This window comes from Salvelinus sp. IW2-2015, linkage group LG18, assembly GCF_002910315.2.
Source record: "Salvelinus sp. IW2-2015 linkage group LG18, ASM291031v2, whole genome shotgun sequence".
Classification (NCBI taxonomy): domain Eukaryota; kingdom Metazoa; phylum Chordata; class Actinopteri; order Salmoniformes; family Salmonidae; genus Salvelinus; species Salvelinus sp. IW2-2015.
In genome coordinates this window covers 52,254,341-52,273,655 of record NC_036858.1, presented here as the reverse complement: position 1 = coordinate 52,273,655, position 19,315 = coordinate 52,254,341, and the positions used below count along the sequence as shown (strand labels likewise).

General features: G+C 41.0%; 1 protein-coding gene and 1 long non-coding RNA gene across 2 annotated transcripts in view; both read left to right on the top strand.

Moving 5' to 3' along the window:
• The window catches only part of iffo1b (intermediate filament family orphan 1b), a 32,295-nt gene extending 20,176 nt beyond the window's left edge, over positions 1 to 12,119 (top strand). The window contains 8 exon segments of the mRNA XM_024007720.2: positions 43 to 169; positions 2,592 to 2,613; positions 2,616 to 2,633; positions 2,636 to 2,664; positions 2,667 to 2,687; positions 4,834 to 4,884; positions 4,886 to 4,962; positions 5,215 to 12,119. Of these exon segments, the coding sequence (XP_023863488.2) occupies positions 43 to 169; positions 2,592 to 2,613; positions 2,616 to 2,633; positions 2,636 to 2,664; positions 2,667 to 2,687; positions 4,834 to 4,884; positions 4,886 to 4,962; positions 5,215 to 5,323 (454 nt within the window). The 3' untranslated portion in view covers positions 5,324 to 12,119.
• Positions 12,120 to 16,682: 4,563 nt separating this feature from the next.
• LOC112081291 (uncharacterized) lies at positions 16,683 to 18,546 on the top strand. The gene is made up of 4 exons (XR_002896447.2): positions 16,683 to 16,923; positions 17,183 to 17,252; positions 17,386 to 17,440; positions 18,436 to 18,546. It is a non-coding gene; the product is annotated as an uncharacterized lncRNA (long non-coding RNA).
• The last annotated feature ends 769 nt before the right edge of the window (positions 18,547 to 19,315 follow it).

Here is a 19,315-nt window from a genome sequence, read left to right as displayed (position 1 = left end):
GCCAAACAAACGTTAATAAAGAAACATTTGTGTGTTTTGCAGGCGGGAGTGTGAGTTTGAAGATGACTGTGACAGCTTGGCCTGGGAGGAGACAGAGGAGACTCTGCTGCTGTGGGAGGACTTCCCAGGATGCACTCTGGCTCCAGAGACCACCCACCAGCCAGGAGAGGTATGGAGCGCTTTAGAATGTTGATGTTTAGGTATTCCATAGTAACTCTATGGGGTTAACTGATGTTAGAACCTTGGAAGTAGTACCTTCAACTTCTCATAAGTACACATTGATGACATAGTGCAATACCTTTGTCCAAGTAGTTATATTGTTTTAATGATTTGTACGGACATCTTTATGCAGAGGCTACACAACATTCCATAGACATTTATCAGGAGTTTCTGTATTCGCAGTTACTCAGATTATAGTATTGTCAATTTGTATTTTCCAGGAAATGATTTTGAGTAGAGCTAGACAGATGAGTCAGGTGAGGGATGGGGTAATGGCCTGCTGAAAACAGGGTTTATTGCTCACAGGCATTGGCCCTGGCTGTCTGATTTCAGTGGTGCTAGTGGTTTAAACTGTCCCAGGGCACTGACCTTCACTCCTCTGGGAAATATATTTTAGCAGGCGATTTTTCCCAGCATACTCACACACTCCAAAAAGCTTTTCACTAATGACTGCATGCCTGGAGGCTTGTGTCTGCACACTGACACTCAAACACACACACACACACACACACACACATACATACATACATACATACATACATACATACATACATACATACATACATACATACATACATACATACATACTAGTTAGTGTCTGTTTTCCATTTACCAGTCAGAAGATGTATTTTTAACACTGTGTCTTGTCTCTCTGAGGTAAATAAAATGGCCTTGTAATTTAATTAACTGATTACATCAGTACATTACCTCAGCGATGTGTAACTCTACTGTGTTGTACTGTCTGGTCATGAGGTGTGCCAGGTGTAACTCTACTGTGTTGTACTGTCTGGTCATGAGGGTGTGCCAGGTGTAACTCTACTGCTGTTGTACTGATCTGCGTCATGAAGGTGTGCCAGGTAGTAACTCTACTGCTTTGTACTGTCTGGTCATGAGGTGTGCCAGGTGTAACTCTACTGTGTTGTACTGTCTGGGTACAATTGAGGTGTCCAGGTGTAACTCTTACTGTGTTGTACTGTCTGGTCATGAGGTGTGCCAGGTGTAACTCTACTGTGTTTACTGTCTGGTCATGAGGTGTGCCAGGTGTAACTCTACTGGTTGTACTTCTGTCATGAGGTCCTTAACTGCTACTGTGTTGTACTGTCTGCATACGGGTTGCCAGGTGTAACTCTACTGTTGTACTGTCTGGTCATGAGGTGTACCAGGTGTAACTCTACGTGTTGTACTGTCTGTCTGGTCATGAGGTGTAGCCAGGTGTAACTCTACTGTGTGTACTGCTCTGGTCATGAGGTGTGCCAGGTGTAACTCTACTGTGTTGTACTGTCTGGTCATGAGGTCCAGGTGTAACTCTACTGTGTTGTACTTGCTGGTCATGAGGTGCTGCTGACCATACAGACACCTCTGTTATACTGCATTCTGAGTGTTATAAATGTGCTGAAAGGGATTTCTGCCTCCATCCAATAAGGGCATTTCTGTAACAACCAATACTACACACACACACAGACACATCTTCTTAAAGAACCAATACTCACACACACAGACACATCTTCTTAAAGAACCAATACTCACACAACACAACACATCTTCATAAAGAACCAATACACACACACACGACATCCTCATAAAGAACACCACATACTTCACACACACACACACACATCTTCATAAAGAAACCAAACACACAACACACACACATCTTCATAAGAACCAATACACACACAACACACACACATCTTCATAAAGAACAATACACACACACACAGACACATCTTCATAAAGAACCAATACAAAACACACACACACCACACATCTTCATAAAGAACCAATACTCACACACACAGACACATCTTCATAAAGAACCAATACACACACACACACACACATCATTCATAAAGAACCAATACACACACACCACACACATCTCATAAAGAACCAATACTCACACACACATCTTCTTAAAGAACCAATACTCACAACACATCTTCATAAAAACCAATACTCACACACACATCTTCATAAAGAACCAATACACACACACACACCACACACATCTTCATAAAGAACCAATACACACCACACACACACACATCTTCATAAGAACCAATACTCACACACACACACCACAATTCATAAGAACCAATACACCAATACACACACACACAACACACATTCATAAAGAACCAATACTCACACACACATCTTCTTAAGAACAATATCACACACAAGACGTTCAAAAGAACACCATACTTTCTCCAGTATCATTCTATCACCGTACTCTTTAATTTATCACTTCCATGTATTTTCTTCCATTCTCCGCTCCCCTCTCTACCCTCCCTCTTCCCTCTCTCCCCTCCCTCCTTCCTCTCTCCCCTCCCTCCTTCCCTTCTCTCCCCCCTTCCCTCTCTCCCTCTCAGCAGGAAGACCAGTGTCTGGAGAAGTGATTAACGACACGGAGGACTATTCAAATCCAGGGAGAAGGAATACCAAAGAGACCATCCGATCAGATTGAGGTGTGGGGTCTAGGGCTAATGTTCAATGTTTGACTGTGTGTTTCTCCCCAGTATGACTCGCTACAGCTAAGAGTATGTGTTCTCCCCAGATATGACTCGGCTACAGCTAAGAGTGATGTGTTTCTCCCCAGTATGACTCGGCTACAGCTAAGAGTGATGTTTTCTCCCCAGTATGACTTCGGCTACAGCTAAGAGTGATGTGTTTCTCCCCAGTATGACCTGGCTACAGCTATAGAGTGATGTGTTTCTCTCCCAGTATGACTTCGGCATACAGCTAAGAGTGATGTGTTTCTCCCCAGTATGACTTGGCCTACAGCTAAGAGTGATGTGTTTCTCCCCAGTATGACTCGGCTACAGCTAAGAGTGATGTATGTTTCTCCCAGTATGACTCGGCTACAGCTAAGAGTGATTGTGTTTCTCCCCAGTATGACTTGGCTACAGCAAGAGTGATGTGTTTCTCCCCAGTATGACTTGGCTACAGCCTAAGAGTGATGTGTTTCTCCCAGTATGACTTGGCTACAGCTAAGAGTGATGTGTTCTCCCCAGTATGACTCGGCTACAGCTAAGAGTGATGTGTTTCTCCCCAGTATGACTCGGCTACAGCTAAGAGTGATGTGTTTCTCCCCCAGTATGACTTGGCTACAGCAAGATGATGTGTTTCCTCCCCAGTATGACTCGGCTACAGCTAAGAGTGATGGTTTCTCCCAGTATGACTTGGCTACAGCTAAGAGTGATGTGTTTTCTCCAGTATGACTCGGCTACAGCTAGAGTGATGTGTTTCTCCCCAGTATGACTCGGCTACAGCTCAGAGTGATGTGTTTCTCCCCAGTATGACTCGGCTACAGCTAAGAGTGATGTGTTTCTCCCCAGTATGACACACGGCTACAGCTAAGAGTGATGTGTTTCTCCCCAGTATGACTCGCTACAGCTAAGAGTGATGTGTTTCTCCCCAGTATGACTCGGCTACAGCTAAAGAGTGATGTGTTCTCCCAGTTATGACTTCGGCTACAGCTAAGATGTAGGTGTTTCTCCCAGTATGACTCGCTACAGCTAAGAGTGATGTGTTTCTCCCCAGTATGGACTCGGCTCACTAAGAAGTGATGTGTTTCTCTCCCAGTATGACTCGGCTACAGCTGAAAGGAGTGTATGGTGTTTTACTCCCCAGTATGACTCGGCTACAGCTAAAAAGTGCATGTGTTTCTCCCCAGTATGACTCGTACAGCTAGAGATGTGTTCTCACCCAGTAGACCGCTACAGCTTAGAGTGATGTTTTCTCCCCAGTATGACTGCGGCTACAGCTAAGAGTGATGTGTTCTATCCCCCAGTATACTTGGCTACAGCTAAGAGTGATGTGTTCTCCTCCAGTATGACTCGGCTACAGCTAAGAGTGATGTGTTTCGCCCAGTATGACTCGGCTACAGCTAAGCAGTGATGTGTTTCTCCCAGTATGACGCGCTACAGCTAAGAGTGATGTGTTTCTCCCCGTATGATCGCTAAGCTAGAGTGAGTGTTCTCCCCAGTATTGACTCGCGCTACAGCTAAGAGTGATGTGATTTCTCCCCCAGTATCGACTCGGCTTACAGCTAAGAGTGATGTGTTTCCCCAGCTATCGACTCGACTCAGCTAAGAGTATGTGTTCTCCCCGTAATGACTCGGCTACATGCTAAAGAGTGATGTGTGTCTCTCCCATATGAACTTGGCTACAGCTAAGAGTGATGTGTTTCTCCCCAGTTATGACTTGGTCTACAAGCAAAAGTGATGTGTTTCTCCCCCAGTATGACTAGGCTACAGCTAAGACTGATGTGTTTCTCCCCAGTATGACTCTGGCTACAGCCTAAGAGTGATGTGTTTCTCCCCAGTATGACTCGGCTACAGCTAGCAGTGATGTGTTTCGCCCCAGATGACTCGGCTACAGCTTAAGAGTGATGTGTTTCTCCCCAGTATGACTCGGCTACAGCTAAGAGTGATGTGTTCTCCCCAGTATGACTGCATCAGCTAAGAGTGATGTGTTTTCCCAGTATGACTTGGCTACAGCTAAGAGTGATGTTTTCTCCCCAGTTATGACTTTGGCTACAGCTAAGAAGCTGAGCTGTGTTCTCCCCAGTCATGGACTTGGGCTTACAGCTAGATGATGGTTTCGACCCAGTAGCACTTGGCTACAGCTAAGAGTGATATGAACCGTCACTACATGAATACATGAGATGTGTTCTATGAAGAGAGGCCTGGATGTACAGATGGAGACCTGCAGGAGACTCATCACCCAGAGTGGGGACAGGTACACTCACTCCCTCACTCTCTGACACCGGCATTCACTTCTCTCTCTCACAGTTTCTCTTTGGCTCACTTTTAATGACCTACAGTAGTTTACACTAATCCGTACATTTTCTTTGACCAAGTTTAAACGCATTCTTGTGCCTACTGTATACCTGTTGTTGTCTAAATTATGCATTCCCCCAAAAATGATCTTCTTTCTCTCTCTCGCTCTTTCTCTCTCTTTCTCTCGCACTCTTGCTCGCTCTCTTTATAGTAAGCCTGGCTCTCCTGTGGCTGTGGCTGGTGAGGAGAGCGTTGACCAGGCAGAGAAGGAAGGGACAACAGCATCACCACCTCTCTCCAACTTTCCTCCCAGATCATGACCTATCAAGACCACCTCCATCACATGACCTTCATTCCATCCAACCACAGTACCACTCAACACTCCGCCATCACTATAGCAACGCCATGTTTACATTCTAACCACTAGATGCTTATTAGTCTATTTTAAATTTTCTTCATGCTATCTTCATTCACAAACCTCAAAATAGGAAAGTGGCAGATCTATCTGTTTTAGCGACGGTGTAGTGTTGTGTGTTTCCAACAGCTTTTAGTCCCCTCCACTGGAAAGTGGTATTACTAACACCATGGAAGTCTGTACATAAGAATCCACTGTTTAGCAGAGCAAAGGTAACGAGGTAATGGATTGAAATACACAACTTGAATTGAGAATACCTCTTAGCAACGTATGAGCAATATTTGAATGAACTCATATGAGTTGTAGGCTAGCGTGTACTTTTAAGGTAGTTGTTGGTACTACAGAGAACCATGGTAATAACTCTCCTATAGCATGATCCATTTCCACACAGCCATAATGATAAACACACCGCACACACACACCAACACACACCAATACATTCATGTCAGGCTAGCAGATCATTCTAACAGTGTGCTGTCCTGTTGCTACATCATGAGGGTTGTTTTCAGACTCAGTCAAACTCACCTAGAAGTATAACACAGTAAATATAAGCCTTAGGGTGTGTTTGTAAATTCACTCTGGAGTGCCAGAGTGCGCTCTGGGCGTTCGTAAATTCAAAGCGTTGTCAGATTGTCCGTTCGTAAATTCAGAGTGTTTCACTCTCGGAGCGTTCAGAGCGCACGAGGAGTAGGGTTGATCAGAGTGTTCTGACCTCGCAACGGCAGTCAAGCACCCAAGCTAACTGGCTAACGTTAGCAAGCTTGCTAGCTACTTCCAGACAAAAATGAGAGCACCTCACTGACCATTTTACTCACCCTAGCAGAGCTGGTTTGGCTGTTTACATGTTATCCAGAGCGCTGGTGACTAACTGTGATGCTTGCAACAATTTAATTAAGCTTTTTGCCGATGTTTACTGACACCGGCCCTATTCAACGGGTGTTGAGCACTAGTAAAGTCATCAGTTATTCTGCGCTCTGTTACACTCAGATGAGAGTGCTTTGAAATCGGAGTAGATAGCCAGAGAACATTTACGAACGCACCCTTAAATAAAGCAAAGCCCAGTTGGCAAGAGAGAAACTCCAGATGTATCACTTTATTAGCAACAAAACAGAAATGTACTGTATCAGAGTTATTCAAACAGACTAAAATAATATCAAATCACTCATTTTATCAAGACATCTACACTTCATTCATAGGTATCGATGAAAACTAGAAAAAGTCAAATCGTAAACTAAACTCTAAGATGCAGTAAATCCGATGGCGTCACTGATATCCCGATTCTGCACTCATGAGTCACATTTTGAAACAAAAGCCTGCCCGTCTCTCTGCCCTTTTGTTGACACCAGACTGGGAGACAAGGTAACATTATTCTACTGTCCTGTTTCACTTACCTGGTATTTACTAAGGAATTATTGGATAACATTGTGTAACATTGTATTCTTTCTTCAACACAACTGGTAACTAACTACCTGGTACTAAATGTTACATAGTGGTGCTTGTTTCACTGAATCCCAAAGAACCCCAAACTAGTTTTATTGTAATTATAATGTAAGCGAGAGCAGAGATTTTTGTTTTAGAATGCAGCCGTAGCCTAGGGTTTCCACTAGATAACACAGCCACAAAGTTCACATTGGCTATATCGTAAAATGTCATTAAAATAAAAATTTGCTTTTTGGTCTTAATTTAAGGTTAGGGTTAGGCAGAAGGTTAACAGTGTGGTTAAGTTTAGGGTCAGATTTTAAGACGATAAATTGTAGAAATAGGCAGGGTTTATGACTTTGTGGTTGTGTAAACTAGTGATGACCATAGCCTAGCCTGGTTCCAGATCTGTATATGTGCTTTAGTCAACTCCTCTAACTATCGTTGTCATGCCATATGCTTTTCTATGTGACTCCAGAGAGGTCATCTCYGCCACTGATCCACTTCTATCAGGTACTTTGACWTTTRGCATGGCAACTATGGTGAGAAAAGGTCGCTAGAGCACATACTGATCTGGGACCAGGCTAGTCATAGGCTCTGTGTCGGCCCTATATGTGGTAGTGCAGTGTGAATAATGTAAATACTCTGTTAAAGCTGATCTGAGGTCAGCTCTGGGGCCTTGCCCTGCTCTCTGTGTCTCTGTCATGGACACAGGGAGAGGGATACATATGACAAAGGGCATTGACACGCAAGTGTTATTATACCTACGAGCTGTCTAATGTATACTAATGTTTTGTATAGTTTCCAGCAGCAGAGAAAGGCCCTGCTACTCTGTCCTCTAGCAGGGAGATAGGTAGGCTAGCTATGATAAGTTAGATAGGAGAGATCTATGTATCTGTTCTGTGCTCTCTATTTCTATGTGCTGTAGTCTGATCTGGTTGGTAAGGACTCAACTGCATCAGTAGTATTGTATCAGAGAGAAAAGGAAGATTGATGAACAGGCTATAAAAGACAGAATGTCTACAGATGAACAAATAGACAGACCGACAGATGAATGTACAGTACAGATAGATGGACAGATTAATGAATCGATGGATGGATTGATGACCTGCTGAGATAATTTGTGTTTGCTACTTGAGTGTCAAAGCAACTGAAAACAAGCAGTCTGAATTAACTTTGAGAAATATTGCTGAAACATTGTTATAGAGGTACTAAATACTGATGCTGAAAAGCTATCTGACACAGTGCTTGATATGACCTAACCTATTTTTGAGCTTAAAAGTTAGCCGTTTATAAAGAAAGAGCAAAGCAAATATTTATATTCAATAATACAGCAGTAACAGCAATAATAAGAGTATTATATGTAACAGAATAATAATAATGACATGTAAAGATGTAGGATCTTAATTTGATCACCTTTGTTGCTGAAAATKTTCCTGTTCTAAAAGGGCTTCTAAAGTTTGTAATTTCCACTTTGAAATTTCAGACTTGATTTTCCCTAATGAAAAATGCATCAACCCCTACAAAAATGGCCATTAATTATAATCCACATAATAAATCACATTTCCTGTTGCTGCATAATTTTGTCCTGGCTCAAAGTAAGATTCTACATCTATAATAAGTCAAACTCGTACACGTCACGAATGTAAATAATTACTGAGGAAAACGTATTTTATTTTCTCCACTTGTCACTTCATATTTGTAGATGGGGTGAAATCGTTACAGCTGAGGAGTAGATTTCCCCTATGTTAATTTAACATACACAATGTTATTATTCAGTAGAATGTAGATGTACAATACATTTTTGTTCGTCTTCGTTGACATTGAAAGATGCTTGACTTTGAATATAAAACACTCTCTTACCTCAGATAAACAATATTTAATAACTCAATAATAGAACACAAGGATTCCTTCACAAATACTATCTCTTTATCAACAACCAAATGGAGGCTTCAGTTTTAGGTAGAGTTCATTTGTGTTTTTCTTTTTCTTGTTTGATGAGGAAGTTGTTGAAACATGTGCAGGCTGCTGGTCACACCTCAATATTTTAATATTCTAGAAGTGTTTCCAAGGCTTTCTCTGAACGATTATATAGGTTGTGAAGAACAGGTTTTGAAACCATGAAAAAATTATATGCATGTGTTAAGCTACAGTTGAAGTTGGAAGTTTACATACACTTAGGTTGGAGTCATTAAAACTCGTTTTTCAACCACTCCACAAATTTCTTGTTAACAAACTATAGTTTTGGCAAGTCGGTTAGGATATCTACTTTGTGCATGATACAAGTTATTTTTCCAACAATTGTTTACACACAGATTATTTCACTTATAATTCACTGTATCACAATTCCAGTGGGTCAGAAGTTTACATACACTAAATTGACTGTGCCTTTAAACGCTTTGGAAATTCCAGAAATGTCATGGCTTAGAAGCTTCTGATAGGCTAATTGTTATCATTTGAGTCAATTGGAGGTTTACCTGTGGATGTATTTCAAGGCCTACCTTCAAACGCAGTGCCTCTTTTCTTGACATCATGGGAAAATCAAAAGAAATCAGCCAAGACCTCAGAAAAAAAATTGTAAACCTCCACAAGTCTGGTTCATCCTTGGGAGCAATTTCCAAATGCCTGAAGGTACCACGTTCATCTGTACAAACAATAGTACGCAAGTATAAACATCATGGGACCACGCAGCCGTCATACCGCTCAGGAAGGAGACGTGTTCTGTCTCCTAGAGATGAACGTACATTGTGCAAAAAGTGCAAATCAATCCCAGAGCAACAGCAAAGGACCTTGTGAAGATGCTGGAGGAAACAGGTACAAAAGTATCTATATCCACTGTAAAACGAGTCCTATATCGACATAACCTGAAAGACCGCTCAGCAAGGAAGATGCCACTGCTCCAAAACCATCAATAAAAAGCCAGACTACGGTTTGCAACTGCACATGGGGACAAGATCGTACTTTTTGTAGAAATGTCCTCTGGTCTGATGAAACAAAAATAGAACTGTTTGGCCATAATGACCATCGTTATGTTTGGAGGAAAAAGGGGAGGTTTGCAAGCCAAAGAACACCATCCCAACACGCTGAAGAGGACGGGGGTGCAGCATCATGTTGGGGGTGCTTTGCTGCAGAGGGACTGGTGACTTCACAAATAGATGGCATCATGAGGAAGGGAAATGATGTGGATAATATGAAGCAACATCTCAAGACATCAGTCAGGAAGTTAGCTTGGTCGCAAATGGGTCTTCCAAATGGACAATGACTCCAAGCATACTTCCAAAGTTGTGGCACAATGGCTTAAGGACAGCAAAGTCAAGGTATTGGTGTGGCCATCACAAAGCCCTGACTTCAATCCTAGAGAACATTTGTGGGCAGAACTGAAAAAGCGTGTGCGAGCAAGGAGGCCTATGAACCTGACTCAGTTACACCAGCTCTGTCAGGAGGAATGGGCCAAAATTCACCCAACTTATTGTGGGAAGCTTGTGGAGGCTACCCGAAACGTTTTGACCCAAGTTCAACAATTTAAAGGCAATGCTACCGAATACTAATTGAGTGTATGTAAACTTCTGACCCACTGGGAATGTGATGAAAGAAATAAAAGTTGAAATAAATCATTCTCTCTTCTGTTATTCTGACATTTCACATTCTTAAAATAAAGTGGTGATCCTAACTGACCTAAGACAGGGAATTTCAGAATGTCAGGAATTGTGAAAAACAGTTTAAATGTATTTGGCTAAGGTGTATGTAAACTTCCGACTTCAACTGTATGTATTGGGAATGCCATTCCTTGGGCTAGGAGTTTCTCCTGACCACATGACCTAGGTCCTAGACTAGAGGTATTCAACTATTATCCTACGAGGTCCGGATCCTGCTGGTCTTCTTTTCTACCCGATTTACTAATTGCACCCACCTGGTGTCCCAGGTCTAAATCAGTCCCTGATTAGAAGGGAACAATGAAAAAATGCGATGGAGCTGGCTTTGAGGTCCAGAGTTGACTTTGAGGGTCCTATGCTATAAGGCTTGAACTCCTGGCCCTAGCGTTCCTGCCCTTTGGCCAGAACTGGAGATTAAAATGGAGAATAGAAGGCAGCGGAGAAATAGTGTGAGAATATGTACTCTCTTTTTTCTTTCTACACGCACAGAGAGACTGAGTCTCTGCAGTATGTATGCATGAGTTAGCGTGTATGTTAGGAGAGTGTTCTAATGTCCTTGGTTTTAAAAAAGAGTGTTTTACTGGTTCACTTACAACATGAAGAATACAATAGTCCCAAATGCACACTGTCTTCCGGTGTCTGTCTGACAATAGACCAATTCATATCCTCTTYACAACTGAACTGAAGGCTAACGGTATAACTGAATCATTGTAAACTAGAGTGGTAGGGACCATACAGTGATGTGTATTGCTGACTGGATTCCCATCTCTACAAATGTCTGTAAATCGCCTTGAAATACTGTATATATGTAAATCAATGATGTACAATAATCGCTCTAATATTCCTTCAAGAATCCACTTTCTTCATGAGTGTATGTGATTACAAAGTAAATTCTTTTTAGAAATGGCACCAGAGTGTAAAAAATAATAAATAAAAATAACTACTCACATGCAAATGCTTTAACATAATGAGGGTATGATTGCTATGATATTGTATGCATTAAAGGAAAATGCTATGTTGGATATATTGTATGTTTAAACACTGGCAATGCAAGGAGGTCCACAGTCAAAAATACTTTTAGTGTCAGTTTCCCGGATTTGGCACATAGCTGAACTTTTAATGTAGATTGAGATATTTGTTTGGTCCTTAATGTTTCTCGTAGACCAGGAGCCAATGCTCTTCCTCTGTGAGGACCAGTGTATTCTCTGGTCCATATATTTTACCATCAACTAATTCCATCTGGCCTTGGTAAGCTAGCATGCAGGTGAATAGACTGAGTTGTCAATGAGAAGACTGTTAGGAATCACCAGGGCCTCATTTACTAAGCATCTGCACCAGTGCCATGTTTAAACCTGCTCTGTTCAAAAGGGAATGAGTCATTGAACAAAAGGTCAAGGGASAAGTAAAGTCYGTTTTCTGTTTCTAGCTTTGTATYTCATCTTATAATTCCCTCCGAAAAKAGCAAGTGTAAACATTGCGCTGCTTGGTAAATCAGGCCTTGGTCTTTGTTTTGGTGAGCTGTGAGTTATTTGAAACTGGACAGGCCCCTTGAACATGTGTGCTTCAACGCAGAGCTCTGTATACTGACAGAGCGATGGAATGAAGAATAAAAGATACAGCTGAGCAATATGATTGTGTGTGTGTTTTTGTTGTTGTGGATTTGGTGAGTTTATGCTGGAAACCTACTTGCATTGGCTGCTATGTGTGTCTGTACTTCCTGAACTCCACCTGCCTGATAAGATAACTTTACAAGTACAGCGAGATCAAATGTTTGTGACAAACTGTCTTTCACATCTTAAAGTATGTGGTGAAAATGATGAGACTTCGGTTCAGAACCATTAGTCACCCTTGTCATGACGTTGCCCTCTTTGGGTACAGCGAGCACCATCCCCCTCTCTCTGTCTCCTACACTCAGGCTGCTGCGACCTCAGGTTGTAAATTCCTGGAGGAGATTATCTCCTCATGGCCACAGTATAGAGAGAGAGTGAGTTTTCAGAGAGAGAACAAAGGAATTTATTCCACCTCACAGAACTTGAGGTCCGAACAACATTTATGTTCTGGAGAAGGTATAAAAGATTGGTGAAGAATCCAGCTATGAACTGGTCCGTTTGGTACAATTTTGTGAAACTCATGGGAGACAATACGGTCACATTACCATAACGCTGTTTAGATAATGACTCCTCAGTTATGAGGCTCATCTAATTGTTGTATAAGAATGAATAGGTGAGGATGATACTGTTTGTGAATAGTGTTTAATGTGATTTGGACTGTTTAACCTCTACGCGAGCCTACCCCGGATCCGGGAGCACCCCCACCCCCCCCCACACTGATTAGCATCGTTAGCATGCGCCACAACTTAAATGTAGCATCTAAATACATAAATCACAAGTCCAAGCACCTAATGAAAGATACAAATCTTGTGAATAAACCACCATTTCAGTTTTTAAAATGTTACAGGGAAGACACAATAGTAAATCTATTAGTCACCACGTTAGCAAAACACCACTATTTCTAACTCCATCAGTTTCTTACTCCTTCAGTGCTATCACCAATTCGGCTCAACTAAGATATGATATCCACTAACCAAGAAAAACTCTTCAGATGACAGTCTGATACATATTCATGGTAAGAGGATAGTTTGTTAGAAACAAGTGCATATTTCAGGTAGAAATCACAGTTTACAAATTCGCACCCACCATCACAATCGACTAGAATTACTAGAGTAGAGCAACGTGTATGACAATTTACTCCATCATAAAACATTTCATAAAAATAGACAAAGCATAGCAATGGAAAGACCCAGTTCTTGTGATTTCAGACCATTCCAGATTTCTAAGCGTTTTTCCAGCGAAAACACAATAAATCGATAAGTTAGCATACCACATGTAACAAGCGTTACAGAGAGCTCGATTCCAGCCAAAGAGCGTATAACGTAATCACCGCCAAAATAATATATTTAATTTTTCACTAACCTTCTCAGAATTCTTCCGATGACACTCCTGTAACATCATTTTACAATATACAGATACAGTTTGTTCGAAAAGGTGCATATTTAGCCATACAAACCGTGGTTACAATAAAAAATACTAGGAAATCAAGCCTCAATATGTGCTGACTCTCTATCAGGAGTGAATCTATTAATGAAAGCTATCATATACTTGACTAAAAATACACGGGTTGACAGCAAATCGAAGACAAATGTTGCTTAAGCAACCGCTGATTTACATTTTTAAAATATCCTTACTTTTCAATACAGGGTTGCCAAGTGAAGCTATAAACAAAACAAAATGGCGAAATATGCGTTTAAAATATTTCAGACAGAAACACGGTTTATCATATTAAATATTGCTTACTTTGAGCTGTTCTTCCATCAGATTCTTGGGCAATGTATCCTTTCTATGTTATAAACGTCTTTTGGCGATAGATGTCCTCTGTCCTTCGAAATGTCCACCACCAAACGACCGACACCCTAAAACGTGTCGCAAACTTCAGAGAGCCAAACAAGGAAATTCCTCAATAAATCGCACTAAACGGATATAAATGATATAAAACGGCTCTAATTAACTACATTATGATGTTTTTAACAACTATACGACTGAAAACTTGACCGGAGAAATATTGCTGTAGAAGCCACGGATGTGCGGAACGAGGCAGGTCCCGATGGCCTCTACGCCTTGAGGCGCACGTGGAGAAAGGGGGTCTCTGTACATTTTGGTCTTTATCAACTGGCGTGAACGTCCCATCGATTTCATTGAAAACGTGATGACGTACAGACACCCAGAGGAAGACGTAGGAGGTGTCGTTTCTTCATAGCATTCACTTGTGGCCTTATAACAACCCCAGATCAGAGGTAAAATTTCTGAAATCTGAACCTGTCATGAAAAGTGCTGTAGAAATTGTTCTGTACCACTCAGAGGACAAAATTCCAACTTCTATAGAAACTCTAGAAGGTGTTTTCTATCCAATAAATAACAATAATAGCATATTGTAGCGACAATGAATTAGCACGAGGCAGTTTAATTTGGAGACACAAATATGCTAATGCGGAACAGCACCCCCTATAGTTGCAAGAAGTTAATGAAGGAACTCCAATTCCTTTTGGAGTTTAACTAAATCAGAGACCGCCATGAGCACAGTGTCGTGGTAATTTCCTGTATTACTCAATAGAGAGAGAGAGAGAGCCAACCACACACAAGTCAGAGTTAAATTATATATTCCATTTTTATATATATACAAGCTTCACCAAAGCCCTTTAATGACCTCTCAGATCAATTCAGTGTCTATCAATGAATTCTCTGAGAGTGCTTACAAAACAATCTTAGTTTCATTTATAGCCAAGATACACCCTCTCAACTTACAAAGAAATCCTACCCCAAAGAAGAGTATCCTATCGCTAGACAGCATCAGCTATAAATCATCGTTCAGTTTGATCTCCCAAGACCAGGTTTAAACTCATGCTTGATACTTCACTGTCTACCAAAACATTACCTCATCCAATGGCATATATCAATTGTCATTTCTAGATACTCCCAAACCTGGACAAACTCAAAATCAGACAGTGAGCCCCTTAGGTCAAATACTAGGTCAAGATAAGGGCAACCTCAGAGGGGACATACAATGGTTCCAAACACGGCCAAACTCCTTCCCCCTATGAGAAAAGTAGGGAGTGACTGGCRTACAGACATTGTATRAGATAACTAACTGGTTCCCCAATTAATAACTCCATCCCATGGTTTAGGAATAGTTACAAACAACGTTCCCATAAGAAACCAACGTTCCACTCTGTCCTCCTCCCCTTCTAATATTCTACTTAGCACCACATGGTTTAACAGATACATTGACATATGAAGACAAGCCTGACCTCTCCCCTCTCTGGCCCCAAGTTACCAATCCCTAGCTCAGAAGATTCTAATGACAAGTATCTCACAAGCATATGATGAAAATAACATCTTATCTATCTATGTTACTTAGCTAAATCTGATTCTGCCACGACAACAGTTATGGTCGGGCATCCTGGGACAGGCCCTTTTCTGCTCTGCCGAGTAAAACCCCCACCCGGGTTTTCTATCACCAGACCGAGCTTCCCTCAATTACGATATGGTTGAAGGTTGGAGACCAACTTACCTCGATAACGAGAGGGCCAAGGTTTGAGAGGAGACCATAAACCTAAGGTTTGAGTAGATGGCTGAATCTTTTAACCATCCCACGTGGTTAAACTCTTAGACTATCGATACCGACAGAATAAGAACAAGTCTTTGATATTAATTACTACTCTGCAGCTAGGAATTCGGAATCATTGAATGCGAAGACCGACAACCGCCGAAACATCTATTCTATAACGACATGAATGAATGTCACTCTGAACTATCCATTCTAACCACGACAGAGAGAGAGGAAGGACAGACTCTCCAACAGAAACAAACTTTTCAACAGAGATCCCGACGACACACTGAGCGTAAATATATATATTGATTGCAATTATTCCCGAATGAGTGAGTGTTCATGTGCAAAGGATTAGCATTTCAATTGTTATAATTATCAACTTTGTAGTGTCTCATCTCAGTTGACCCCCACTTCCCCTTTTGTCCACCAAGCCGCGATACCGGTTTATCCCACTAGGGAAACTCCGTTATCATTTCCTTGTAACTATCTACTGTTTGTTTATGCATTCTGTGAATTACTTAGTTAGTAAATAAATGATTTAAGACAATTGATGTATGGATGACTCATAGTGAAGACTGGGTTCGTGCAGATAACCAACAATTTACGACGTTTGGAATGAGACTAACATGAGGTAAATAATGATTCATTAATCAGAAGACTAAGTGACCAGATATTCAAATATCTGAAAGTTATATTAGGAAATGTATAACTTTGTAATCTGAATATTTTCCTTGGTGCCCCGACTTCCTAGTTCACTAGTTAATTGGTCCCGTGTGGCTCAGTTGGTAGAGCATGGCGCTTGCAACGCCAGGGTTGTGGGTTCATTCCCCACGGGGGGACCAGGATGAATATGTATGAACTTTCCAATTTGTAAGTCGCTCTGGATAAGAGCGTCTGCTAAATGACTTAAATGTATAATGTAAATGTAATTACAGTTACATGATTAATCAGTTTAATCGCGTAATAATAATTACAGAGTTATTTGATAAATAAGTATTCAGTTTAATGATGCCAAAGACACGACACCCTGCTGACATGCCTGTCTTTTCTGCCTGTCTGTCTCTAGCTTATAAATACACCACAACATCACTGTCAGTACACAGTGGGCGGGAGAGACAGGAAGAGAGGAAGATGTCACAGGTGAAGGAAATAATGACGCAAAGGATGGGTAGAGAAAAGAGCGACACACCTTAAAAAATAATAGTTGGGGGGGGTCGAAGTTGTAGACAACAAATACTTGGCATTTGGTGTGGTCTCTACAGTGCAAAAGGTAAGACTAGATTATCTTATGTGTTGGTAGTTTTCAACACAGGTTTTTACATTTGATATATTTTGAACTGAAATGAGGCTCAAAGCTAGAAGTTAGTGCAGTCACCATCAAATTGTGATAAACTTACAGATTTTCAACATGTAGTAACCTTGTAACATCTTTTGGCATCATTTGTTGTGTGTACTTTTTAATACCTWTTTAGAAATGTTACTGAATGAACTCAAAAGACAGATTGTTAATGATTTAACATTGTTTATAGAATGGTGATGGAACAGTTCTTTGTGGCTGTGCTAATGATGTCTGCACACCTAGCAGTCTCATATCCTCTGGTAACCATTTTGCCCCTTTTATGTCCAGTCTTATTATTTGTTATGACTGCTTATGAAAGCTGTTAGAACCRTTTGACATCTGTTACAACAGTATGACAGTAGACCTCATGAGACTGTGTGTTTGTGTTGTCAGATTACAGAGCGCTATTACATGGATGGAGGGAGACAATGCAGACTGTGTCCACCAGGTGAGAAAGAAATGCCCTCCACCATAGGCCCTTACTTTTTATTTGACTTGTTGTTCCCTTCTTTTTCTTCCCTCATCTCCACATTCTATCCCTTCATCCTACAATCAACCATTTTTACATTAATAGTGAGGCAGATCATTTCAGAATGTGTGTGAGTGCGCATAGGTTCTTAGGAATCATGAGGAAACTATGAGAGAGTTTCTCTCATGATGAGAAGTGGAGCTCTGTGCTGTGACCACATCCTTCATTAGTATGCAGACTAGGCCAACAGGCTCTCGCTCTGTGCGCTCCATCTCTTCCTGTTATTCTCTGCTCTCGTGTCGCTATGCTCCCTCTCTTCTGTCAGCAACAGACCGTGTACTAAAACGTTACCTGAATGTGCGTGTGCCTATGTGTCTAAAAGAGTTAGCATTATGTTCTGACATCCGCTACTCATGTAGTCTTCTACAGGACATTTATAAAACTGCAGCGTCCATCAGTTTGTATTGTTATTGTAGTGCTCTCTTATGTCTTGACTTCCCTTGTCTCTTCACTCTCTCCTCGCTCCTCTCTTTCTACCTCGTTCTCTCTATCGCCCCATTTCCCTATATTTTTACCAAACTTCATTTCCTTTACTCCATATCTGCCGTCCCATGTCTTACAGCCGTCAAACCACTGGACACTTCCTGTTTCACACTGAATATTTAAATCCTGTATTCCCGGCATATATTAGAATGAGCTATCTACTGCTGTACATATCATTCTTAGTATATCTGATATACATTTTTCCAGTGTACATACGCATAGATTGCATTTGGGTTGTTGATTTGGATTCGTCTCGCCGTTCTTGAATTCTTACAAAAAACAACACTTAAATGATGTGTACTTGTTTGACATTTTACTGCGTTAAGAGCTAGTAACACAAGCATTTCGCTGTACCCTCTATAACATCTGCTAAACTGTGTATGCGACCAATACACTGATTTGATATGTTTCACCTCCCCTCTCTCTCTCAGGTCATTATCAGAAGTCCTGTTCAGAGTGCTCTCCCTGTCGAGATGGTTCCTACACAACACGATTGAACGCAGAGTCCAGTTGTCATTCCTGCTTCAAAGACTGCAAACGTGGTACATGAACACAAACACAACTCATTCACAGAGCAATGTAACATCTTTATTTAGTGGGAAATACTTAAACTGTATATTGCTTGTAAATATGTTTTTGGGTGGGGCCCTTCTCTTTGGAGGACAAAAAGAAACTTTGTTGTTATATGTACAGGGCATTCAGAAAGAATTCAGACCCTTTGACTTTATCCACATTTTGTTACGTTACAGCCTTATTCTAAAATTGATTAAATAGTTTTTTCCCCTCATCAATCTACACACAATACCCTATAATGACAAAGCAAAAACAGATTTTTAGAAATTTTGGCAAATTTATAAAACTAAATAAAAATGAAATATCACATTTACATAAGTATTCTGACCCTTTACTCAGTACTTTGTTGAAGCACCTTTGGCAGTGATTACAGCCTCGAGTCTTCTTGGGTATGACGCTATAAGCTTGGCTTGGGGAGCGTCGCTGCACAGCTATTTTCAGGTCTCTAGAGATGTTCGATTGTTTAAAAAAAATATATATATTGAATTTTTTTAACCTTTTATTTAACCAGGTAGGCCAGTTGAGAAAAAGTTCTCATTTACAGCCAATAACACAATAGAACAATCTATATACAGTGTGTGCAAATGTAGTAAGATTAGGGAGGTAATGCAATAAATAGGCCATGGTGGCGAAATAATTACAATTTAGCATTAACACTGGAGTGATAGATGTGCAGATGCTGATGTGCAAGTAGAGATACTGGGGTGCAAAAGAGCAAAAATAAATAACAAATATGGG